General features: G+C 40.5%; 1 protein-coding gene across 3 annotated transcripts in view; it reads right to left on the bottom strand.

The window, feature by feature from the left end:
• Window positions 1-22,670, bottom strand: part of TAX1BP1 (Tax1 binding protein 1) — a 78,473-nt gene that overhangs the window by 22,745 nt on the left and 33,058 nt on the right. The window contains exons 6-14 of one of the 3 annotated variants that reach the window (XM_032773797.1): window positions 18,253-18,401; window positions 18,028-18,118; window positions 15,934-16,119; window positions 9,020-9,247; window positions 7,511-7,657; window positions 6,202-6,271; window positions 5,027-5,145; window positions 3,928-4,053; window positions 3,229-3,300 (exon numbers count right to left, since the gene is read on the bottom strand). In XM_032773797.1, coding sequence (XP_032629688.1) covers window positions 3,229-3,300; window positions 3,928-4,053; window positions 5,027-5,145; window positions 6,202-6,271; window positions 7,511-7,657; window positions 9,020-9,247; window positions 15,934-16,119; window positions 18,028-18,118; window positions 18,253-18,401 — 1,188 coding nt within the window. The remainder of the gene's footprint in view (window positions 1-3,228; window positions 3,301-3,927; window positions 4,054-5,026; window positions 5,146-6,201; window positions 6,272-7,510; window positions 7,658-9,019; window positions 9,248-15,933; window positions 16,120-18,027; window positions 18,119-18,252; window positions 18,402-22,670) is intronic. The other 2 variants (XM_032773798.1, XM_032773799.1) reach the window with 2 other exon arrangements.

The raw sequence follows: 22,670 nt of genomic DNA, 5'->3' as shown, positions 1-22,670 counted from the left end.
ATTAATCACAGTTTTAATCACACTGTTAAACAGTAATAAAATACCATATATTTAAATAATAGAATACCATTTATTTTGGATGTTTTTACATTTTCAAATATATTGATTTAAATTACAACACAGAATACAAAATGTACAGTGCTCACTTTATATTATTTTTTATTACAAATATTTGCATTGAAAAAAGGTAAATAGTATTTTTCAGTTCTCCTCAGGCAAATATGACAAATAAAAAAAAAAAATCTATGATTGCACTTTTTTTTTTTTAAAAAAAAACATAACTGTACTCAAAAATAAAATATAAAACTTTAGCAGAGTGGTGGGCAACCTATGGCCCGCACCCAGCCCGTCAGGGTAACCCGCTGGCGCGCCACGAGACAGTTTGTTTACATTGACTGTCTGCAGGCACAGCCACCTGCAGCTTCCAGTGGCCGTGGTTCACTGATCCCAACCAATGGGAGCTGTGAGAAGCGGCATGGGCTGCACGGACATGCTGGCCGCTGCTTCCTGCAACTCCCTTTGGCCGGCCATACCAGTGTGAACCAACTGTCTCGCGGCCCGCCAATGGATTACCCCGACAGGCCACGTGCAGCCCACAGACTGCCCACCACTGCTTTAGAGCCTACAAGTCTACTCAGTCTTACTTCTTGTTCAACTACATTTACGGGAGATAATGCTGCCCACTTCTTATTTACAGACTACTGGACAGGGTCACGATCGATTAGTACAGGAGTGAGGAGGGGAGACCGCTAGAGTCACCCGGGGAGATGGGGATTCCTGTGGCAAAGGCTCCAAAGCGCCCTTTCCCCGCTTCACATCCTCACAGCTGCTGGCAATTGCCCTTCCGCCTTCCCTCATGTAAAACAAATAAATAGATTAACCCTGAGGGAGTGGGCACAAGACTGACTCAGAGGAGTCAGGAGGCATTTCAGTAATGTGCACCTCTGGACTGGATAATACAGTGCCTCTTGTCCCCAGCTGCCTCCTGCTTGCTACCGCACCAGGCGCCTCCCTCCCTACCTAGCAACCGAGTCCCATCTCCAGAGATGTATAATTAATGCTTGTTTTAAAAAAAAGAAAAAAAGCGTTCATTTGTTTGGCGCTAAACACATGTGATTGACAGCCCTACTAAAAATTAATGGTACCTTAGGTACAAGTTATCATGACTTGATCACATTTAGAATTTGAAAACAGAATAAATTCTAGACTAGTGTATATACTTGGTGCTTTAATAGGGCCACTTTCACAAAGCTAAAAACAACTGTTAGCTAAAAACAACAGCTTGGAAGAAGAATTTAATCTGAAAAATCTGAATGATAATTGGGAGTAGTTTAAGAACACCTTACTACATCCCCAAAAAGCTACAATCCCACAGCTGAGGAAGAACACAGTGCTGGTGAAATAAAACCAATCTGGTTTAGAGAGGAAGTGAAGGCAGCTATAAAAACTGAAAGAAAGGGGAAGCTGACAGTAATGAATACAAATCAGAAGAAACTGTAGAAAACTAATTAAGGGAAGCAAAGGGACATACAGAGAAATCTATGGCCAGAAGAGTTAAGGACAATAGGGAGTTTTTAACTATATAAAGAACAAAAAGAATTTTGACACTAGCACTGGTCCATTACTAGATAGAAACAGTAGAATTATCAATAATAATGCAGAAAAGGCAAAAAAATTCAATAAAAATTTCGGTTCAGTATTTGGGGGGAAAATAGATGATATAGTCTCACCACATTGTGATAACACTTTCATACCAATAGTATCTCTAGAAGATGTTAGACAGATGCTACTAGAGTCAGACATTTTTAAATCATCAGGTCCAGATAGCTTGCATCCAAGAGTTTGAAAAGAGCTGGCTGAGGAACTCACTGAACCATTAATGTTCATTTTCAACAAATCGTGGCGCACTGAAGAAGTTCCAGAAGTTTGGAAGAAAGAATGTTGTGCCAAACAAGATGTCTCAGGTAATTATAGTCCTATCAGCCTACCCTCAATCCCAGACAAGATAACAAAGCAGCTGATTTGGGACTCAGTTAATAAAGAATTAAAGGAGGATAATGTAATTAATGCAAATCAAAATAGGTTTATGGAAAATATATCTTGTCAAACTAACTTGATTTTCTTTTGATGATCTCAAAATATAACTGTAAACAGGGAATCAAGTAAGTGTGTTTCCAGAGGGGAACCGCAGGAATCCATTCTTGACCCTCTGCTAGTCAACATTTTGCAAATAGAACTCATTACTGATAAAGTTTGCAGATGACACAAAAATTAGGGAAGCAGTAAATAATGAAGAGGACATGTCACTCATTCAGAGCAATCTGGATCACCTGGTAAACTGGATGCAAGCAAACAACATGTCTTTTTAATAAGGTGAAATGTACACATCTAAGAACAAAAGAATGCAGGCCATATTTACAGAATGGGGGACTATCTGCAGAAGCAATGGTTCTGAAAAAGATTTAGGGGTCGTGGTGGATAATCAGCTCCCAATATGACACTGTGGCCAGAAGAGCTAATGCAATCCTGGCATGCATAACCAGGGGAATCTTGAGTAAAAGTAGAGAGGTTATTTCACTTCTATATTTGGCACTGGTACAAATTTGTTAGTTTCTAAGATGCCACAAGTACTCCTGTTCTTTTTGGTGGAATACTATGCCTGTTCTGGTGCCCACAATTGAAGGATTGTTGATAAATTGGAGAGGGTTTAGAGAAGAGCCATGAGAATGATTGAAGGATTAGAAAAAGTGCCTTACGGAAAGAGATTCAAGCAGCTCAATCTACTTCGTTTAACATAGAGAAGATTATGCGGTGACTTGATTCCAGTCTATAATTATCTACATGGGGAAAAAATATTTAACAGTGGTCTCTGCAATCTAGCAGAGAAAGGTATAAAATGATCCAAAGCCTGGAAGTTGAAGTTAGATAAATTCAGACTAGAAATAAGGGAATTTTTTTTTTTTTTTTTTTTTTTTTTTTTTGGACAGTGGTGGTAATTAACCACTGAAATAATTTTCCAAAGGTCACAGTTGATACTTCATCACTGACATTTTCTAAATCAAGACTGAATTTTTTTCTAGAAGATACACTCTAGGAATTATTTTGGGGAAGTTCAGTGGTCTGTGTTATTACAGGAGGTCAGACTGTTGGATCATAGTCGTCCCTTCTGACCTTGGAATCTATGAAGCACCAGAGCCCACTAAATATAACATCTGATGGTTACAGTACCTTCTCACTGGTGAAGACCTCCAAATGTGATATCAGCTCTTTTATTGTTCTCTCCTTTTCTGCCAGCTGAACCTACATGAAAAAAAAGTTTGCTTCACTTAGATTACGGAATGTATATAATTTCCCCATGTATTATGCTGTAAACACACAAAACACTCAGCAATTTAAAATGATATTTCTGTCTGAAAATATTTTACCTACTATAATTACATGCAACATCCTTTACAGTTGAATGAATTTAGCAAAAAATATTTCTCTATGTACTTCGGTTTCTTTACTGTGTGCATTTTTCAGCACTTTGTGTTTATTCAGTGTCATTTACCTGGTAGCAGTGGGACATTAGAAGGACTCTTCTTCAGATACATGGCTAGGGAACAAGGGGAAAGGGCAGGAGTGATGACAGTGGTAAGGGATACATCTCTCCCAGGGAGGAGATTAGCAGTGGGAGGTAAATACTGAACCTGATGAAGCCTGCCAACAGGTTTGTATTTGCATGGATGAGGGGCCAACTACTTTGATGGTGTTGTTCTCAGGCCTGCCCACGCTCCTCCTCAAAAATCCCACATGAACATCAATAGGTGAGATAAAAAAATTGAGTTTTTTTTTCTCTCTAAAAGAATGCTTATTAAATTTGTGTGTGGTTCCACAACGCTCTATTTTGTGCCTCTTCCTATTCCATGTGTAGCCAAATAAGCTTACTTTATACTGGTCCTCCATCGCTGCTAGCTGGAGTTTTGCACTCTCGCTGATTTTCACTTGTTCTTTCCATTTCAGCTCCAATTTGGCCAATTCATCAGCATAAACACTGCATTTCATTTTCTCATCCTAAAGTAGTATAACATAAGTCATGATGAATCATTTAACATTTTACAAATCTATGGAATTATTTTTTTTTAATTATCTGACTATGCAACACTCAGTGCTTCCCAGAAATTAGCCAATTGCCAGGTGACTTCCCCATGGATTGCTTACAGGCCCCCATTTATGTGATAAAGCTTGGAAGAGGACAAGGGTATGGGGAACTATATCAATGAGGGCCAATATACTTTTCCTTCTTGAGCCTTCAACAAGCTGCTATTCTTCTCTCCCCTTATCTGTTCTAGCTTTTTTGTATACACACAGTTTTACTCCTGCTCTTCAAAACATCCTGCCACTCTGTAAGGTGTCTCACAGCCACTTCAATAAAAAACCCATTCCAGCGAGCTTTGCAAACACCCAGAGCAACTTTCATCCAGAAGGTCAAAGGCAAAGGTTTCCTTTAAAGCATCCCATGTAATTCAAATGACCAACACAAGTCAGTAATGAACCAGCACAAATGCGACCCGCCCCCTGCCACAGAAAGTAATGAATGCAATTGCCTTGCACATGTCACACCATGGTAAACAAACATATTAGCATAATATTTTGTGAAAACATGAAATACAGGGTGGTGATCTTAATGGAAACAAGTGAATGCACTTTATTTAAATAGTTGCCTCCAAAGAAGATCTCTTTGCAGAGATTTCCATTTCAGGTTGTTCTCACCCCAATATTTGCTTTATAAAATTACCGACATTCCACTTCCACCCAAAAATAGCAGACAATCAAACATGCAAAGAATACCCACACAATGAGGTCTTAAAATTCTACTGTGAAGATATTTGCTTATGATAAAGTTTCTATTATGATCACATCTGTGCTATATGAACGACTATTAAGGGAACAAACAGTTCAGTAGCTGAGAAGAGTATTTCAACATTTGAGATTTATTCCCTGTAGCTACTTTCTGTTCAACTTTCCAAAGCAGCCCTTTACTTACTGATAACATTTGCTTGCATTTCTTATACTTCTCTGTTTTCTCAGCAATTTCTTTGTTCATTTCACATGCTTGCTCCTTTACCACAAACTCTGAAACTATATCATGTGAAATGGGGCTAGCTGCAAATATTGAAAAAAAAATATGAATTTTTGTTCTTTGTTTTTTAAATAAACACAGCACAACAGGAATGAATGAAGGGTGCATGACAGTTCAAATCTTGCTAATGTCACACACACTAATATGCATCTTGGAGACAACATGTACATGACCCAATCTCTGCTGGCCACAGGCATATTAAGATGAGGGCAGCTGTATCAGGCTCTTGCCAATGAGGCCCTCAACTGGGCAAAGTTTGGATACCCATGCTGATCAGAAAATATTCCACAGCACACAAAGTGTTTGGAGAGTTGAACTTCCCTTTGAGAAATTAAACCATTTATAAACTTAATTCTCAGAGCACAATATTATTGGTACATATATTTTACCCTTTTGAAAAAATGCTTAATACTCTAAACGTCACAAAATTGCAACCATTTACTTTCTCTCCAGTATGTGTTATGACATATTACATGTTCCTTTCTTTATGCTTAGAAGGCTAGATGTGTGGGAAGCTTAATAGTCCATGAAAATTACAACATAGGTCAAGTGTTTTCTAGCAAATCATTAATGTCTATAAATTATTAGGATACATAGTTCTGTTCTTTTCTGCAGATAACTGAACACTTTACCAGCATGGATTTTGCGATATATTAAACTGTAACTGTGCCATGGCTGAAGAGATGTTATGTTACTATAAACATTTCTTTTTATTGAAATTCTGTTTATTAGCTAAACAAAAATTTAAAAAAAACATGTTATATATCTTAATAATTGATCTTAAACACCAACTCAGGGCTCATCCTGCCAACACTTACATTTGTAAACTTCACTCATGTCAGCAGACCCAAAGAGAATATTTATGGGTGCAAGTATTTGCAGGAGCAGGCTCTCAAACTGGTGTTCATATTTCTAATCGGTTTCCATTGGGCATCCAAACACCAAGGGCTAGTTGTTTATATACAAGGTACTTTTATAGATTACTTCACAAATTAATACTCTACTTGAGGCCAACAAATAGAAACCATTAAAAAAAAAGTTTACATTGTTAATACCTGGAGATGTGGTCAACTTTTTACCTGTAACGACTGCAATAGCTGTCTCAATGTTTGAGGCATCTGTCACTTTCTGTTGGTTCCCTGCAGTTTTCTTTATGAAAAAATAATTTTGGTACTTTATTCAAAGAAAACATCCATCAAGAATTACAATGAACTGCTTCAATGATTGTGCAACTGTGAGAACACAGATGTTATAATTTAACTCAGTTCACTACTTTTTGAAGAAGTGGATAACTGTACACCATCACTTTTTTTTTTTTTAAAAGAAAAAAAAACACAAAAGCAAACTAATGTATTTCTGTGGCTTTATATCTTCTCCTGGAAATGGGCTCATCAAAGTTGCTGGTGTCAAGGTGAGATAAGATTAAAAAAATATACACTTTATACTATCTCCACTGCATCTTTGCATTGACTCTGAAATATGATCAGTTTACTGCTTTTAAATGCCATATTTTATAATAATTTTCTTGCAAAAACAGTAATTATAAAAAATATTTTACAAAATAGATTATGGAAATCTCCACAGAGTATCTGCTCAACTTTAAAAATTTAAATTTAATATTGTAATTTAAACTGGAATCTACGTTAGGAATTGGGATGGATGTAAATTAATAAAAGACAGATCTTGGATACTATAGATCCTTTTTTTTAAGCTAACATTTGAGCTGGGTGTCAGATATACACGACATACACACAACATACCATACCCCAAGACACAGGCAAGGGACCAGACATTTACCAACAGACATTATGGGATGATACCTCATTCCCTATTGACCTTCAGTATGATACAGGAAATAGCAGATATGAATTAAGTAGCTTCTGCAATAATCGATAGAGCGATATAGATAAAATAAGCAACCAAGCACACACATAAAAGAGGTGCAGGTGCACAGTTCTGCTGCTGCATGAAACCCCTTTACCCATCTCTGTCCACAGTCTCCCTCTCAAGTTCTCTCACCCTCTCTGCAGGGGAGGTGAGTGAAGGAATGAAAATGCAATGCCACGGTTTCCTCTCTTTCACAGCTGGGGAGAGAAGACGCCTCGGCAAAAGAATACTATGCCCTGAAGATAATCCAATTTATAACATCACACAAACTCAATAAGCTTTCTACATATACCAAATACTAGGATACTATGTTTGGTTTCAACAGCTTATATCCAACATCATAGATATAAGTTGGCTCTACTACAGTAAGTATTATATTCATTGACCATTCCTCACACAATGTTCTGATTCTTGTTTAAATGCATTGTTCTTCGCTACAACAAATTTCAAACAAACATTGAAAAGTCACGAAGAGCAAATGGATTCTCCAATGCTACTTACTGTCTGGTCTACAAGTTTATTCACTTGTTTTTGGAGCTTTTGGCATTCCTTGAACTTTTCTCGATAATGGTCAGCAGCCATCTGCAGACGAAGCTTCAGATCCTCAACCTCTCTGCGCAGTTCCTGCTCTACTGTGTTCAAAATTTCCTTTAAAAAAAATAAAAAATAAATATCAAAATATATATTCTCTTTTGTTCAAATCAATACTATAGAACCTTTTTCAGGCAGTGGTAATGAAGACAAAGATTTGATTTTGGGGGGGGAAGAGATGGGGGATAATCCTTTTTCTTGGTGGCAAGAACACAGGTCCTACAATGAGAGTCACTTTGAGCAGAAGGTGGTGATGGAGTGAGAGGGCATTCATCAGAGACACAAATATGTCTCTCTGGGTCTGTGAGCTGATCTGCATCCACCACAACATGAGTTCGAGCATTCTAGGGCCTATTCTAATTTATGGCAACCGACTATGGTTCTGAAGGAACTATATACAACTAAGAATTGGCAGAGCACAACTGTGTTCCATCATGCACCATATGACAGTGGGAGAAGTGAAGTGAAGATATACAATTGTTGCAGGAACCAAATAACTCAGCTTTAACCACCGGGGTAATTCTCAACTGTTCAGCTTTGCCCAAACTTTGGCTCCTTTCTGCAGCCTGAATGTGCAATAGACCAGAGATAATCTGGCCAATTTTTCTGAGAATACTTTTCAAAGATACGTTGTAAAGTAATAAATACCTTTTCAACTCTACCCTCATAATAAAGAATGCTGGGGTATTTGAAAATTAAAGAATAAAGTAAAACTGCTTTTGCTACATTTTGGAACCATAAGTGCACATTCTATGAATTTTCAGGCTGGCACACTTTTCATAGTCCTATCTGTAATAGCCACAAGCCCACTGAAGTCAATCCAAGTCTTTTCATTTGAATTCAATGGGCTTTGGATTAAACAGCCTCTGATGGATAATATACCCGTTCATGATGGTTTTAAATATTTTAATGCATTACTACTTCTTAAAAAAAAAAAAAGTTTAGCAAAGCATCCACTTTGATCCACAAATTCTGAACCATTTGAGAAAAGGATGTATAGTTTTCTTCTAATGAGAGAAACTTTAGCAAGAAAAGAATCCCATCCAGTAGTTCTTACCTCATTTGCACCAATTTTAGAACAACCTGACCCACAGACATTCAGAAGAGTTAAAAAGAGTCAATTTAAAATAATCCAGCTATCACATTGCTGTATTAGTCTGTAAGAATGTCTAAAAAAAATGCCTAAATATTCCCATAAAAACTATTAAAGAATCTTCATTCTAATCAGACCTTCTAATCAATTTACATGCTTTAAATTACAAGTAATATCAATGGTGAGATAGAGGTTTTATTAATTATCCAGAAACAAGTTTTGTTTTCATGATTTTATCAAAACTAAACTGTTGTAACTAAACAAGCTCACGCCAGGTTTGTGAATAACAAATAAATCTCAGAACAAAAAGAAAGGTAACATCTTACTTGTTCATTTTTCACAAGAGTGACTTTTTTAAGTTCAGCTACAGCATCAGCAAGCTGCTTCTTCAACTTCTCATTTTCCAGTCGAACACTATGAAGATCTGCCATTGTCTTATCTCGCACATTTACTGTATCACTCAGTTCTTTTGACATTAAGACAGCTTCCTGCTTGCTAGCCTGAATATGATCTTCAGCTTTCCGAAGTTGTTCCTTTAAAATATCTGCATCCTCCTGAAAGAAAAAAAAAACAAACTTGTTGTTTGAATATAGTGCTTCCCATTGGCATGGTTATGAGATCTGAACACTTCAAATAAAAAGCAAATTTCCCTGATAGCTCTAGCAAAGACATTATGAAGCATAGTAAGTAAAAGACAGTTACCTTTTCCGTAACTGGTGTTCAAGATGCGTTGCTCATGTCCATTCCATATTAGGTGTGTGTGCTCACCACGTGCACTGGTGCCAGAAGTTTTCCCCTCAGCAGTATCCCTAGGGGACTGGCTCTGGTGCCCACATAGCACAGTAAAAGGGGCACCGCTGGCTCCCCGCCCTTAGTTCCTTGTCGGAATGCCGAATAGTGGGGATGGAGGACAGATTGTGGAATGGACATGAGCAACACATCTCAAAGAACACCAGTTACGGAAAAAGTAACTACCTTTTCTTCTTTCAGTGCTTGCTCGTGTCCATTCCATATTAGGTGACTCCAAAGCAGTACCAACAGAGGTGGGTAGGAGTTCACGGACGTGTAAACTGCAACACAGATCTGCCGAACCCAGCATCATCCCTGGCCTGCTCAGTGATGGCATAATGAGTCATGAATGTGTGGACAGAGGACTACACTGCGGCTCTACAGATGTCCAGGATAGGGATGTGCACTACGAAGGCTGCTGAAGACACCTGAGCTCTAGTCGAGGGGACTCTGACCATTGGCAGCAGCAGAACCCCAGTCAGGTTGTAGTAGGTCTTTATGCATGAAGTAATCCAATTGTAAATCCTCTGCGTGGACGCTGGAAGGCCTTTCATCCTGTCCACTGTAGCGATGAAGAGCTGAGTTGATTTACAGAAAAGTTTGGTTCGTTCAAAGTAAAACGTTTGGGCGTCCAGCATATGAAGACGCCTCTTTACTGGTCTTGTGTGGTCTGGGACAGAACACGGGAAGGAAGATGTCCCACTTCATATGGAAGGTGGATACCACCTTCGGCAGGAAGGCCGAGTGGGGCCGAAGCTGAACCTTGTCTTTGTAGAAGACTGTGTACGGTGATTCTGAGGTCAAAGCTTTAATTTCAGAGACCCGTCTTGCTGATGTCACTGCCACCAGGAATGCGACCTTCCATGGCAGGTGGGAAAGGGAGCAGGAACCAAGCAGCTCAAAGGGCAGGCCAGTGAGAGGACCAAGTTAAGATCCTACTGCAGGACAGGAGCCCATACCTGCAGGAAAAGCCTCTTCAGCCCTCTCAAGAATCTGACTGTCATATCATGGGAAAACACCATCTGTCCTTGGCTTGGTGAGTGAAAAGCAGAGATGACTGCAAGATGTGCTCTAACTGAAGAGCGCCCCAGGCCCTGGTTTCTCAGGACAGCCTGTTTGGAAGAACACAAGGGAGAGATGCCATGTTCGGACACCCAGCGGGAAAACCTCGTCCACATGGCCAGGCAAGTCAATCTAGTTGAGGGCTTCCTATTCCCCAGGAAAACCTGTTGAACTTCTTCCGAACAGGTCTGCTTCTCCGGGTTCAGCCATGCAGCATCAACACTGAAAGGTGGAGGGAACTGAGGTTGGGGAGTAAGAGCCAACCGTGGTCCTGTGACAGCAGGTCTGGTTGGTTGGGCGGGCAGGGGCCACTGACAGGCTCATGAGCCTGCCAAACCAGTGCTGACGAGGCCACAACGGGGCGATCATGACAACCTGCGCCTTGTCTCTCTTGATCTTTGCCAGGACGCCGCTGATGAGTAGAATCAGAGGGAACGCATACAGCAGGCTCCCTGATCACGACAGGAGGAAGGCATTGGAGAGGAAGACCCTGCTCAGACCTTGCCAAGAACAAAACCGGTGGCACTTCCTGTTCTGTCTGGTAACAAACAGATCCACTTGGGGAGTTTCCCACTTTTGGAAGATCATGAAGGCTCCCTCTGGATGGAGCGACCACTCGAGTGGAGAGGAGAAGTCCCTACTGAGCTGGTCCACCAGCGTATTCTTGATGCTAGGAAGGTGACATGCTTCCAAGTGAATTCGTGGCTGATGCAAAAGTCCTGTAGACGGAGTGCCTCTTGACAGAGAGCCAACAAGGTTATTCCCCCTTGCCTGTTGATGTAGAACATTGAGGCTGTGTTGCGCATCAGGACTCATAACACTTTGCCCAACAGGTGGGGCAGGAAGACTCCACACCCTAGCCAGACTGCTCTGAGTTCTCTGACGTTCATGTGTAACTTTGCCTCCTCCAGGGACCACATCTGGAGGTCACTGAGATGCACACTCCAGCCATGATCCGAGGTGTCTGACACCAACTCGATGGAGTGAGGGGGGTTATCGAATGGAACCCCCTCCAGGACTGTCCTGCAGTCAGTCCACCATCGCAGTGAGGTCAGTATTGCCAGGAGAATGGTAATCTTTTCCAGGGAGTCCTGGGACTGGGAACAGACCATCGCCAGCCATTGTTGCAGGGGCCACATCCAGAGCCTGGCATGGTGGACAACATAAATGCACACTGCCACGTGACCCATCAGCTGCAGACACGGCTGTAGTCAGAGGGAACACGGAGACTGCCGTGATGAGGTTTGTCAATGTGCGGAACCTTTCCAGCAGCAACAATCACTCTGGCGCAAGTCAAGTCAAGGACCACTCCGATGAACTCTATCCTCTGGACTGGCACTAACCATATGCAACTATATTACAGGATTTCAAAGTTTGCAAGAACAGAGAACGAAACAATGCTAACTGAAGAAGCAGACAGTCCAGCACTATCACTGGCAGCAAAGAGGAGCTGAGGGTGGAGGGAGATGGCTGTGGCCCTCATACTGCACCATGTGGGTACCACTGCCAGTCCCCTACAGATACTGCTAAGGAAAAAGCTTCCAGCACCACTGCATGTGGCGAGCACACATACCTAACATGGAATGGATATCAGGAAGCACTCAAAGAACAACTGACTTGTACACAATTTTGTGTCAATAAAATAAGGGAAAAATAGGCGCGTGTGTACAATCATTTCTCATTAAAATGAGTTAAAAGTATACTATATATGAACAATCTGTTTCAAAATAGAAGTGTCAAATATTTTTACTTATTACTTTGCACACTACCTTTTTATTGCATTTCAAGCTTACATTTTAAACACAATTAACATTATTTTAAAAACTTATTTTGTACTCTACTAACATTACAACAGTTCTGATAAGCAGAAACAGCTATCTACAGTTTCACTAACAGAATTCACTTGTATGGTAGAGGAGACTTTACATAAAAGCACTGAGTGACATCCTCTCTCTTGCTTGGGCCCTTTACACCATGAAAAGGCTGGGAGCAGTGAAGAAGTGCCCTAAAAGCCCCATATCTGGCCAAAGGAGGATTCTTTTGGTGCAGGCACTGGAAAAGATAGAGCCGTAAGGCTATTTTCCAAGGACCTGCTTCACAAGCCCTAACATAGGAAGCGTGCCAGGACGGGACTACAACAGGACAGGGACAGAGTCACAGCACACAGTGCTGCAAAGATTCCAGGCAGCTCTGCATACCACAGGGCAGTTCCAGGAGGCTGATGTAATTTAGACAAGCACATGCCCTTTGACTGTGTTCGGGGTTGCACTCAATATGTTTTATTATGTCAGATACTTGAATTTAGTCATAATTACATTCACCAAAGGTTAGAGTAGTCTAATATTCTCAAGTTTGTCCTTTTGGGGGGAAAAATTATGTGACACTGAAAGTAACAGATTAGGCTGGATACTATATACAATTCAAGGAAATGTATGTATAAAAACCACCCAGCATAAAAATATTTCAGTGGTAAATCTTTAGTTACTGAAAAGAATACCACTGAGTAGACCAGGGATGGGCAAACTTTTTGGGCCAAGGGCCACATCTGGGTGGGGAAATTGCATGCAGGGCCAGGAAAAATTAGGAAGGAAAAATCAGTTTCACACATACAGAATGGGAAAAGACTGTCTAGGAAGGAGTACAGCAGAAAGGGATCTTGGGGTTATAGTGGACCACAAGCTAAATATGAGTCAACAGTGTGATCCTGTTGCAAAAAAAGCAAACATGATTCTGGGATGCATTAACAGGTATGTTGTGAGCAAGACACGAGAAGACATTCTTCTGCTCTACTCTGTGCTGGTTAGGCCCCAACTGGAGTATTGTGTCCAGTTCTGGGCACCGCATTTCAAGAAAGATGTGGAGAAATTGGAGAGGGTCCAGAGAAGAGCAACAAGAATGATTAAAGGTCTTGAGAACATGACCTATGAAGGAAGGCTGAAAGAATTGAGTTTGTTTAGTTTGGAAAAGAGAAGACTGAGAGGGTACATGATAGCAGCTTTCAGGTATCTGAAAGGGTGTCATCAGGAGGAGGGAGAAAACTTGTTCCCCTTAGCCTCTAAAGAAAGAACAAGAAGAAATGGGCTTAAACTGCAGTAAGGGGGGTTTAGGTTGGACATTAGGAAAAAGTTCCTAACTGTCAGGGTGGTTAAACACTGGAATAAATTGCAGAGGGAGGTTGTGGAATCTCCATCTCTGCAGATATTTAAGAGTAGGTTAGGTAAATGTCTATCAGGGATGGATGGTCTAGACAGTATTTGGTCCTGCCATGAGGGCAGGGGACTGGACTCGATGACCTCTCGAGGTCCCTTCCCATTCTAGAATCTATGAATGTAGGGGACAGAGGGTTGGGGTGCGGGAGGGAGTGAGGTGTGCAGAAAAGGGCTCAGGGCAGGCGGTTGGGGTGCAGGTGATGTGCAGCAGGGGTCTCAAGGCAGGAGATTGGGGTGCAGGAGGGGTTCAGAGTGAGGGCTCCGGCCCAGTGCTGCTTACCTGGAGTGGCTCCCAGGTGGCAGCGGCACTAAGGCAGGCTCCCCATTCCCAGCCAATGGAAGCTGCAGGGGGAAGTACCCGCAGGCAAGGGCAGTGCATGCAGCCCTCTGCCCCACCCCACCCCCCGGGACATGGTCCTAGCCACTTCCAGGAGCGGTGCGGGGTCCGCAGCACCACAGGAGTGGCAATCCCGCAGGCTGGATCCAAAGCCTTGATGGGCCAGATCTGGCCCACAGGCCGTAGTTTGTCCACCCCTGGAGTAGACTGCTGAGGTGTAGGAATAGTAAGTGAGGGACGCCTGGAAAGATGTCAAGAGGCAGCTGTTGAAGACAGTTTGGGCACACTTCAAAATGGCTACCACTACATGACATTGGCCATTTGAAGTATCCAAAACCAGATGTTTTTCTTTTTTAAATAAAAAGCAGGAGTGGAATCTTACAAAGACTGTTGTATTTTTTTAAATCATACACCTAGTCTGAATATGTTTTTAGAAAGTTTACATTGTGCATATGAGCTTTTAATTCACACACTAGTAAATAGGATATAATTCCAACATTACAGAATAAACTAAACTAGTGTCCAAAAGCCCCAACCAAGATTGGGGCTTCATTGTACTAGATGTTCTAGAACCACTGCTTCTTTAATATGACCTATACCACAGGGTAATCAGTTACATCTCTGCAAATCTGTGGGATTTAGTAACACATAATAAAGAAATGTTAGGGAACTCAAGAAATGGCAGTAAGTGCTCAGCAAGTTTAACAAATGAAATATAGATACTGTTTTATCCCTTCCTGGAACAAACACTTCTGAGGTAAAACACAGTAACTGTTTTGTCAATATATTCAGCAGCAAAACCATAAAGCAGTCAAAAGAAGGAAAATGAGAAATACCATATCTAGTCTAAACTGCAGACAACATGCTATCCTCTTTCTTCTCTTGCTATTTCCCTTGTCCATAGCACTACTTTCACACTTCCATTGAATATCATTTCCACAATCCTTGTTACTGCAAGGATTGCAAGTTTCTGTTCTTTCAAGATCTTGATGACTTCTTCAAAGAGAAGACTAATAAGATGATGATTTGCCTTCCTTGTCACATACCGCACATAATCCTCTCTATTGTGGTTTCTACCTTCTCCACCCTGCTCTCAAGGTTAATTCTTCCTGAAAAAGTCTTGGAGCCAATTCTCTGCTCTCATCCTCGAGTTTTTGGCTGATCTTGTCATCTTGTTTAATACCTTCTCCACCCTTGGTTTTCATGTCACTGTTAAATCTTGTCAATGCAAGGGGGGAGGGATAGCTCAGTGGTTTGAGCATTGGCCTGCTAAACCCAGTGTTGTGAGTTCAATCCTTAAAGGGGCCATTTAGGGATCTGGGGCAAAAAAAATCTGTCTGGGGACTGGTCCTGCTTTGAGCAGGGGGTTGGACTAGATGACCTCCTGAAGTCCCTTCCTACCCTGATATTCTATGATTCTAAATCATAACAGGGCTACAACCTTGGCTCCCTTCTCTTCTGGTATTTTTATCTACTGACATGAGAACTACCATCTCTGTGCTGACACCTCACAAATTAACTCTATGCCTGTGTCCCCCCATCTCTCCCTTCATTTTAACCTGTCTCAGGTATCTTTCCCCCCGTCCCTTGATATTTTTCCCATCAACTCAAACTTAGCATGGCTAGAACTGAACTCATTTTGTTCCTAAACCCTCTCCCACTTCCTTATTTCTCTGTCTTTATTGAAGACTCTTCTATCCTCCCTGATAGTCAGGCATATATCCTGGAGGTGACTTTCAACTCCTCCCACTCCTTTGCCGAACACATATAACCTTAAATTAAAAACGATTTCAGCCTGTGAAGTGTATTTTCAAATTGGGTCAATTATAGCAGTACCGCTTACCTTGTTTGAGGAGGAAAGCAAGAAAGCTCTCTTCAGGTTTTCTTTTTCAGCTATACATAGCTGTAACTTGCCAACCTCCTCTTTATAATGGGATATCATATTTTCTTTGTTTGCATCCAAATTCTTTAATGTATGGACCTCTTTTACTAGCTTGGTGTTTTCTATTTCTGTATTCTTCAAGTGTATCTGTAATGATGCTCAAAAGTGTCACACTCATCTTTTTGAATTAAATCACAGGAATCAGTGACATTATAAAGACCATTGTGTATCTCAAATCAAAGAATAACTTCTTATCTGTTCATTTAAATGTTTTCTAAGTCCTCCTATATCAGGCTTGACTATCAGTTTCCAGCAGACAGAGATACTAATTATCCTTATATTAAAAGCTTTCTGACTGCTACTTTCTAGCTGTACCATCCAACACCAGCTCTGCTATACTAGTAGAGACCACAGCCTTGTTCCAAGAATAGAGCAAGCATAACAATTCTGAAAACTCTAACACAGTAGCTCTCAACCTTTCCAGACTACTGTACCCCTTTCAGGAACCCATACCCCTTTCACCTTACTTAAAAACTACTTGATCACAAAATCAGACAAAAGAATACACAAGTGTCAGAGCACACCAAGAAAAATTGCTTACTTTCTCATTTCCACCATATAATTATAAAATAAATCAATTGGAATACATATATTGTACTTACTTTTCAGTGTATAATATATAAAGCCATATAAACAAGTCATTGTCTGTATGAAGTTTTAGTTTATACTGACTTTGCTAGGGCTTTTTATGTAGCCTATTGTAAAACTCGGCCAATATCTAAATGAGCTGATGTACCCTCTGGAAGACCTCTGCTTACCCCCGGGATATGCATACCCTTGGTTGAGAACCACTGGGCTAACACTTTCCTGACCAGGATGGGATGTCTAGACAGGTATAAAATGATTTGGGGAAATTACAGAGTGGCATTACTCTTCTAACATCCTCCTCTTACACCAGTCTAGACAAATGGGACTGCAATAGCAGTACCCAGTATCAGAGACAATGAGTGAGACTACCTGGAAAGAGCAGTCAGCTACAACCAAGTAATATTTGAAGATGCCACTATACCTAATATGTAAATGTCTAGTAAATAAGTGTTACAAATCTCAAGCATGTGCCCAATGCAGGTTTAGAAGTCTCCCATTTGCTCTGTCCGCTCACAAGGAAAACACTGTGGTTATGGAACGTGCCTTGATGTTTACAGGAGACTTAGGGACTAGGCTTTTCCAGTATTGTCTCTAATACAAAGAGCTGCTCCTTGGATGCAGATATGTTTTCAGGCACACCTTATTTTTTTTTTTAAAAAAAAAAGCTACGTAGATACTGTAAAGATGTGAATGTTCTAACATCTCATCCAGACAACTGCTTCTAAGAGGAGAAGCTAAAGGGCGGGAGGGATAGCTTGGTGGTTTCAGCATTGGCCTGCTAAACCCAAGGTTGTGAGTTCAATCCTTAAGGAGGCCATTTAGGGAACTGGGGTAAAAATCTGTCTGGGGATTGGTCCTGCTTTGAGCAGGGGGTTGGACTAGATGACCTTCTGAGATCCCTTCCAACCCTAATCATCTATGATTCCATGAATGATCACCTTAAGTAAGCCCTAGTACAAGCTAGTAGAGACATTTCTGAAGTACCACTGATTCCTGTATCTACCTTCTCAAATCCATTTGTCTGAGGTAGTACAATAGATTGATATAAGAAGAAATACATATTCATAGTAACCGGGATGGTTCCAGAAGCTCACTTTGACTAGTTAGGAGGGTTTGGAATTTTACCATTGAAAGCCTTGTCTACAACAGAAAGTGTTTACAAGTACAGCTAGACTGGCTAAACCACCTAGTGGAGATGCAGTTTGTACTAGCAAAAGAGTCCAATCATTGGGTCTCCATTGATACAGTATGTCTCTAGAGACCCTTCCCTATCTTGTGCCAAATTCTGATGTTTTTCCCATCCATTTTTATCTAAGAGTATTCAGTTTATCACCTCTCTCTCTAAAATGTCATTAGTCTTATTCTACGTCATCTAGCTTAAGGACATGCAGCTGGAAAGAATGTTACCTTGTAAAGTTCCTTCTCGTCCTTTTCAGTCTTTAACTGACATTCAAGTTGTTCTTTCTCAAAGACGACTTTCTTCAATTTGTCTTTCAGACTAGGGAATGGATTGATTGATATTAATGTAGTAATTCATTCAATGTTACATTTCGTCTCAATTTATATGGAGTGCATAAACACCAAAAGTAACATTAAAATAAAACAAAGTCTTGCAAGAAGATTGCCAAATACCTGTCTAATTCAGTTTCTTTTGCAATAGCTTTCTGAGTAACAGTCATGATATCTTCTTCAAGTTGGAGAACTTTTGAAGTAGTCTCATCATACTTTTTCTTTAGCTCTTCATTTTCAATTTTAAGAGTTTCTGATGCTTGAAGATTATCCTTTTAAAATATATACACATACATAGATATAATTTATGATAAGGAATACATATAGAAACACATTTTCAAATAGTTTAGAGGGCCAATTTCTATACTTTTAAAGCTGACTCTACTGAAAACAACTTCCTTATTACACTGGTTACTGCATTTTTAAAATATAATTGTCCACTTTAAAACAAAGCACACTATTTATTATAAATTCTATACTATATAAATTGTGCACACATACAACCTACTTTCATACTGTAGCACACTTGCTCAACTAAGGGAACATGGGATGTAAATCAATTGTTTTTTGGTCATGTTACATCTTTCCAGCTCAGTATTTTAAAAAAGGCAATACTTATGTCTCTAAAATGGAAACATACTTGCAAAAAGAAGATTCAGTTTTAAAGATTTAGTGCAAATTGGGGTCTTGAGGATGATACCTGTCTTCATATAAGTGTAACTAACCAACTCACCAGAAGGTAGCGAAATTTTATCGACTTCTCTTACTGAATATACTTTTAACTACATTTAACAGGATGAAACAGAAGGGACTTAAAGACTTAACAGACTGTACTAACACAGAGATGGGCTGGATGGTCCCAAAAGGTTTTTTCCAGTTCTAATTTCTTATATCTCTAATGTTGTATCTTTTCACATAAATGTATATATTTATAAGCCTGTTGCCAACTACATACAGAAAATAGGTGTATTTACTTAACAAATATATATAAATCCACACAAGGGATTAAGGATTAAGCAGAGATCAAAAACGGGAAAAAAGTGAACAACTAGAGACCTGCGCAGATACAAAAATGTGTATCTGCATCCGATTCTGCAAAAAATGTCTGCAGATATCTTCAGATTTGCGGGTCTCTACTTATCGTGGCCAGGGTGAGGCTCTGAGACCCACTCCGGAGCCCAGTTGTGGAGTGCCCCGCTGCAGCTGTGGGGAGCCCACACAGAGTCACAGACCCTCCACCTGTCCTTGACTGGGCGGGGACACTGCCAGGGACTGCTCTCAGCCCCCCCGCAAGCAGCTCCACAGTGGCCTGGCAGGGGAGGGGTGACCTGTGGAGTTGCCTGGGGCCCCTGCCCAGGGCAGTGGAGGGTCCCGCTCCCCACAGCTGCGCACCCGGCTCTTACCGTGGCCGGGCTGTGACTCCGAGCCCCATCTCACCCACCCTGGCTGGGTCAGGGAGAGCCACGCTGGTAGCAGTGGGAAGCCTAAGTTCCTCCACCTGCCCTGGGCGAAGGCCTGGTGGGCAGGGACACAGGCCAGGGGCTGCTTGGAACCCAGGCTCCCCACAGCTACCAGCATGGGTCTCCCTGACCCGGTTCTGGCAGAGGAGCTTGGAGACGCAGCCCGGCCACTGTGTTCTACCTCTTTACAATCATTACCAGTAATAAAGATTCTGGAAACTAAGTTAGCTGGCAATGCTGTTTATGATGCCTATGGCTAAAAAGAATCCAGCTCATTCTCCCATGACTGTCAGTTCTAAGATGTTGTCAGTAGTAAAACTATGTTTTTGTCAGTCAAGCAAAGAGATACAACTTTGCAAGGCATCTAAAATAATTCCTTATCATTCTTAAAACTTACTTTAAAAAAAGATATTTGCACCAGCAAATCCAAAAAAAACCCAGGGTTTATCATAAAAACTAAAATATAACCTCACTTGTATCAACAGCCACTACAATTATTTCTTCAATTTCTAAGAAAATACAGAAGTAGAAAACAAGTGAATCCATCTAATTAACTATCAAGGCAACGTACATTTGCTTTCAACAAAATATTAAAACATTTATATTGTGCATAAATCTGAAATATTTAAAAAACAGATTTAAGGCTTAATCCTGCAAACACTCATGTGAAATAACATTGTTCACATAATTAGCTCCACAACTTCAATGAGATTACTCAGATGTGTAATGTTTGCAGGAAGGAGTCTATGGACACTACTATAAATATACACACAAAAAAAGCCCCATATTGATTTTGTAGCACATGTTATAGTTTACTTTAGAACACATTAATTCTGTCATTTCACAGAAAACTGCCATTTGATCATGGCTATTCTCATAAATACATAATTTGAAATAAAATGCAAGAATTTCATTTATCTGTACTACTAAAGAATGTCTGCAAATTAGTCCTTCCACCAAATTAGATCAACAATTTGTCTAAATTAATTAGTTTAAAAAATTAGGCAAGATCAATTAAAACATTTACAGGTAATCAGTTTTCTCCTCATAAGAACATTGACAGCACTTAAGGAAGAAATCCCTAGTGTCAAAACAAGTAACTCTAGGGATTATTTGTTACAGTTTTAAAACTTTTTTTTTTTAATAAAGGATTTCTACCCAAAAAAGGTAGAAATTTTAAAAATGTCCGTGTTATCAAAAATCATATAGTTTGGGTAAAAAACAGGCACAAAAAATATTTTAAAATGCTCCGTTTTTGTACTTTACGCAGATCTGATCTGGGCACTTCCAATGCAGACTGAACATACTGCTTTAGTAACAAGGTGCTCCTTGTCATTTTCCAATGTAGTAGCTTCCCTACCTAGTAAAGCAGGTAGGGAAGCTAATTCAAATTAATATTTGATATTTGAATACGACTTTTAAATGAATAATGTTATTGTGCAGATCACTGCTGTAGAACCTGGATTTATGCTGATACCTGTTAGAGGAATAAATCACATTAATATAAAAACCTCTTCAAACAGCAAAATAAATTTTTAAGACCTGTTGAAAGAACAAATGTATTAAAATCAATAAATCTGCCTATGTTCCAGTTTATATCAGTGTTATATATACTGAAACATTTTCCAAAAGTTTACAGGACCAAAGAAAAAGCAGGTTAAAGGAACAGATTTACTGTACACCAAGGTTATACATTTACCAATATACTGTAAGAGTTGTCACCACTGCAATGTTAGAACATTGTTCACTAGTCCTATCTGGCCACGAGAGGGAGAAAAATAACTGCTTAAGATTCAGAATCGCAGTATCTTTGCTCTGTACAGTCAACTCAAAATTACAAAATCTCTGTTTGAGAATTTTAGTGGTGGCACAGACTGTCAAAAGGGCAACTGAAATTAAGGCTGACACTTCAACTATAACATACTCCTTGTGCCCAGGCAGAGCAAATTAAGTCTAAGAACATCAGGCAACCAAATGTAATGGGAGAGCTTAGCCCAACAAAATGGGACGTTAAATTATGAAAGTTAATGACAGAAACGCAGGTATAATATACCAATAAATACCCCAGACCAAAATGACACAGTAAAGATGATCTTATCTAAGGATCTGAAGATCTCATACATAGTTACCAAAAGGGCTATCAGGGTTCTTTAGAGCACTGAGGCTTTTCTACCAGTTTCCCATGCACGGAAGAATCCCACGCACTGCTACAGACTAGGGATCGAGTGGCTAGGCGGCAGTTCTGCAGAAAAGGACATAGGGGTTACAGTGGACGAGAAGCTCACCTCAGTCCCTGGAAAAATCATGGAGCAGGTCCTCAAGGAATCAATTCTGAAGCATTTAGAGGAGAGGAAGGTGATCAGGAACAGTCAGCATGGATTCACCAAGAGCAAGTCATGCCTGACTAATCTAATTGCCTTGTATAACGAGATAACTGGCTCTGTGGATGACGGGAAAGCATTGGACGTGCTATTCCTTGACTTTAGCAAAGCTGTTGATACTGTCTCCCACAGTATTCTTGCTGGCAAGTTAAAGCAATATGGGCTGGATAAATGGACTATAAGGTGGAGAGAAAGCTCGCTAGATCATTGGGCTCAACGGGTAGTGATCAATGGCTCCATGTCTAGTTGGCAGACGGTATCAAGTGGAATGCCCCAAGGGTTGGTCCTGGGGCTGGTTTTGTTCAATATCTTCATTAATGATCTAGAGAATGGTGTGGCCTGCACCCTCAGCAAGTTTGCAGATGACACTAAACTGGGAGGAGTGGTAGATGTGCTGGAGGGTAGGGATAGAATAGAGAAGGACTTCGACAAATTAGAGGATTGGGCCAAAAGAAACCTAATGAGGTTCAATAAGGACAAGTGCAGAGTCCTGCACTTAGGAAGGAAGAATCCCATGCACTGCTACAGACGAGGGACCAAATGGCTAGGCAGCAGTTCTACGGAAAAGGACCTAGGGGTTACAGTGGATGAGAAGCTGAATATGAGTCAACAGTGTGCCCTTGTTGCCAAGAAGGCTAACGGCATTTTGGGCTGTATCAGTAGGGGCATTGCCAGCAGATCGAGGGATGTGATCATTCCC

The sequence above is a fragment of the Chelonoidis abingdonii genome, chromosome 2 (genome assembly GCF_003597395.2).
Source record: "Chelonoidis abingdonii isolate Lonesome George chromosome 2, CheloAbing_2.0, whole genome shotgun sequence".
NCBI lineage: Eukaryota > Metazoa > Chordata > Testudines > Testudinidae > Chelonoidis > Chelonoidis abingdonii.
The sequence above is the reverse complement of the archived record's forward strand: the minus strand, read 5'-3'. Positions and strand labels throughout refer to the sequence as shown.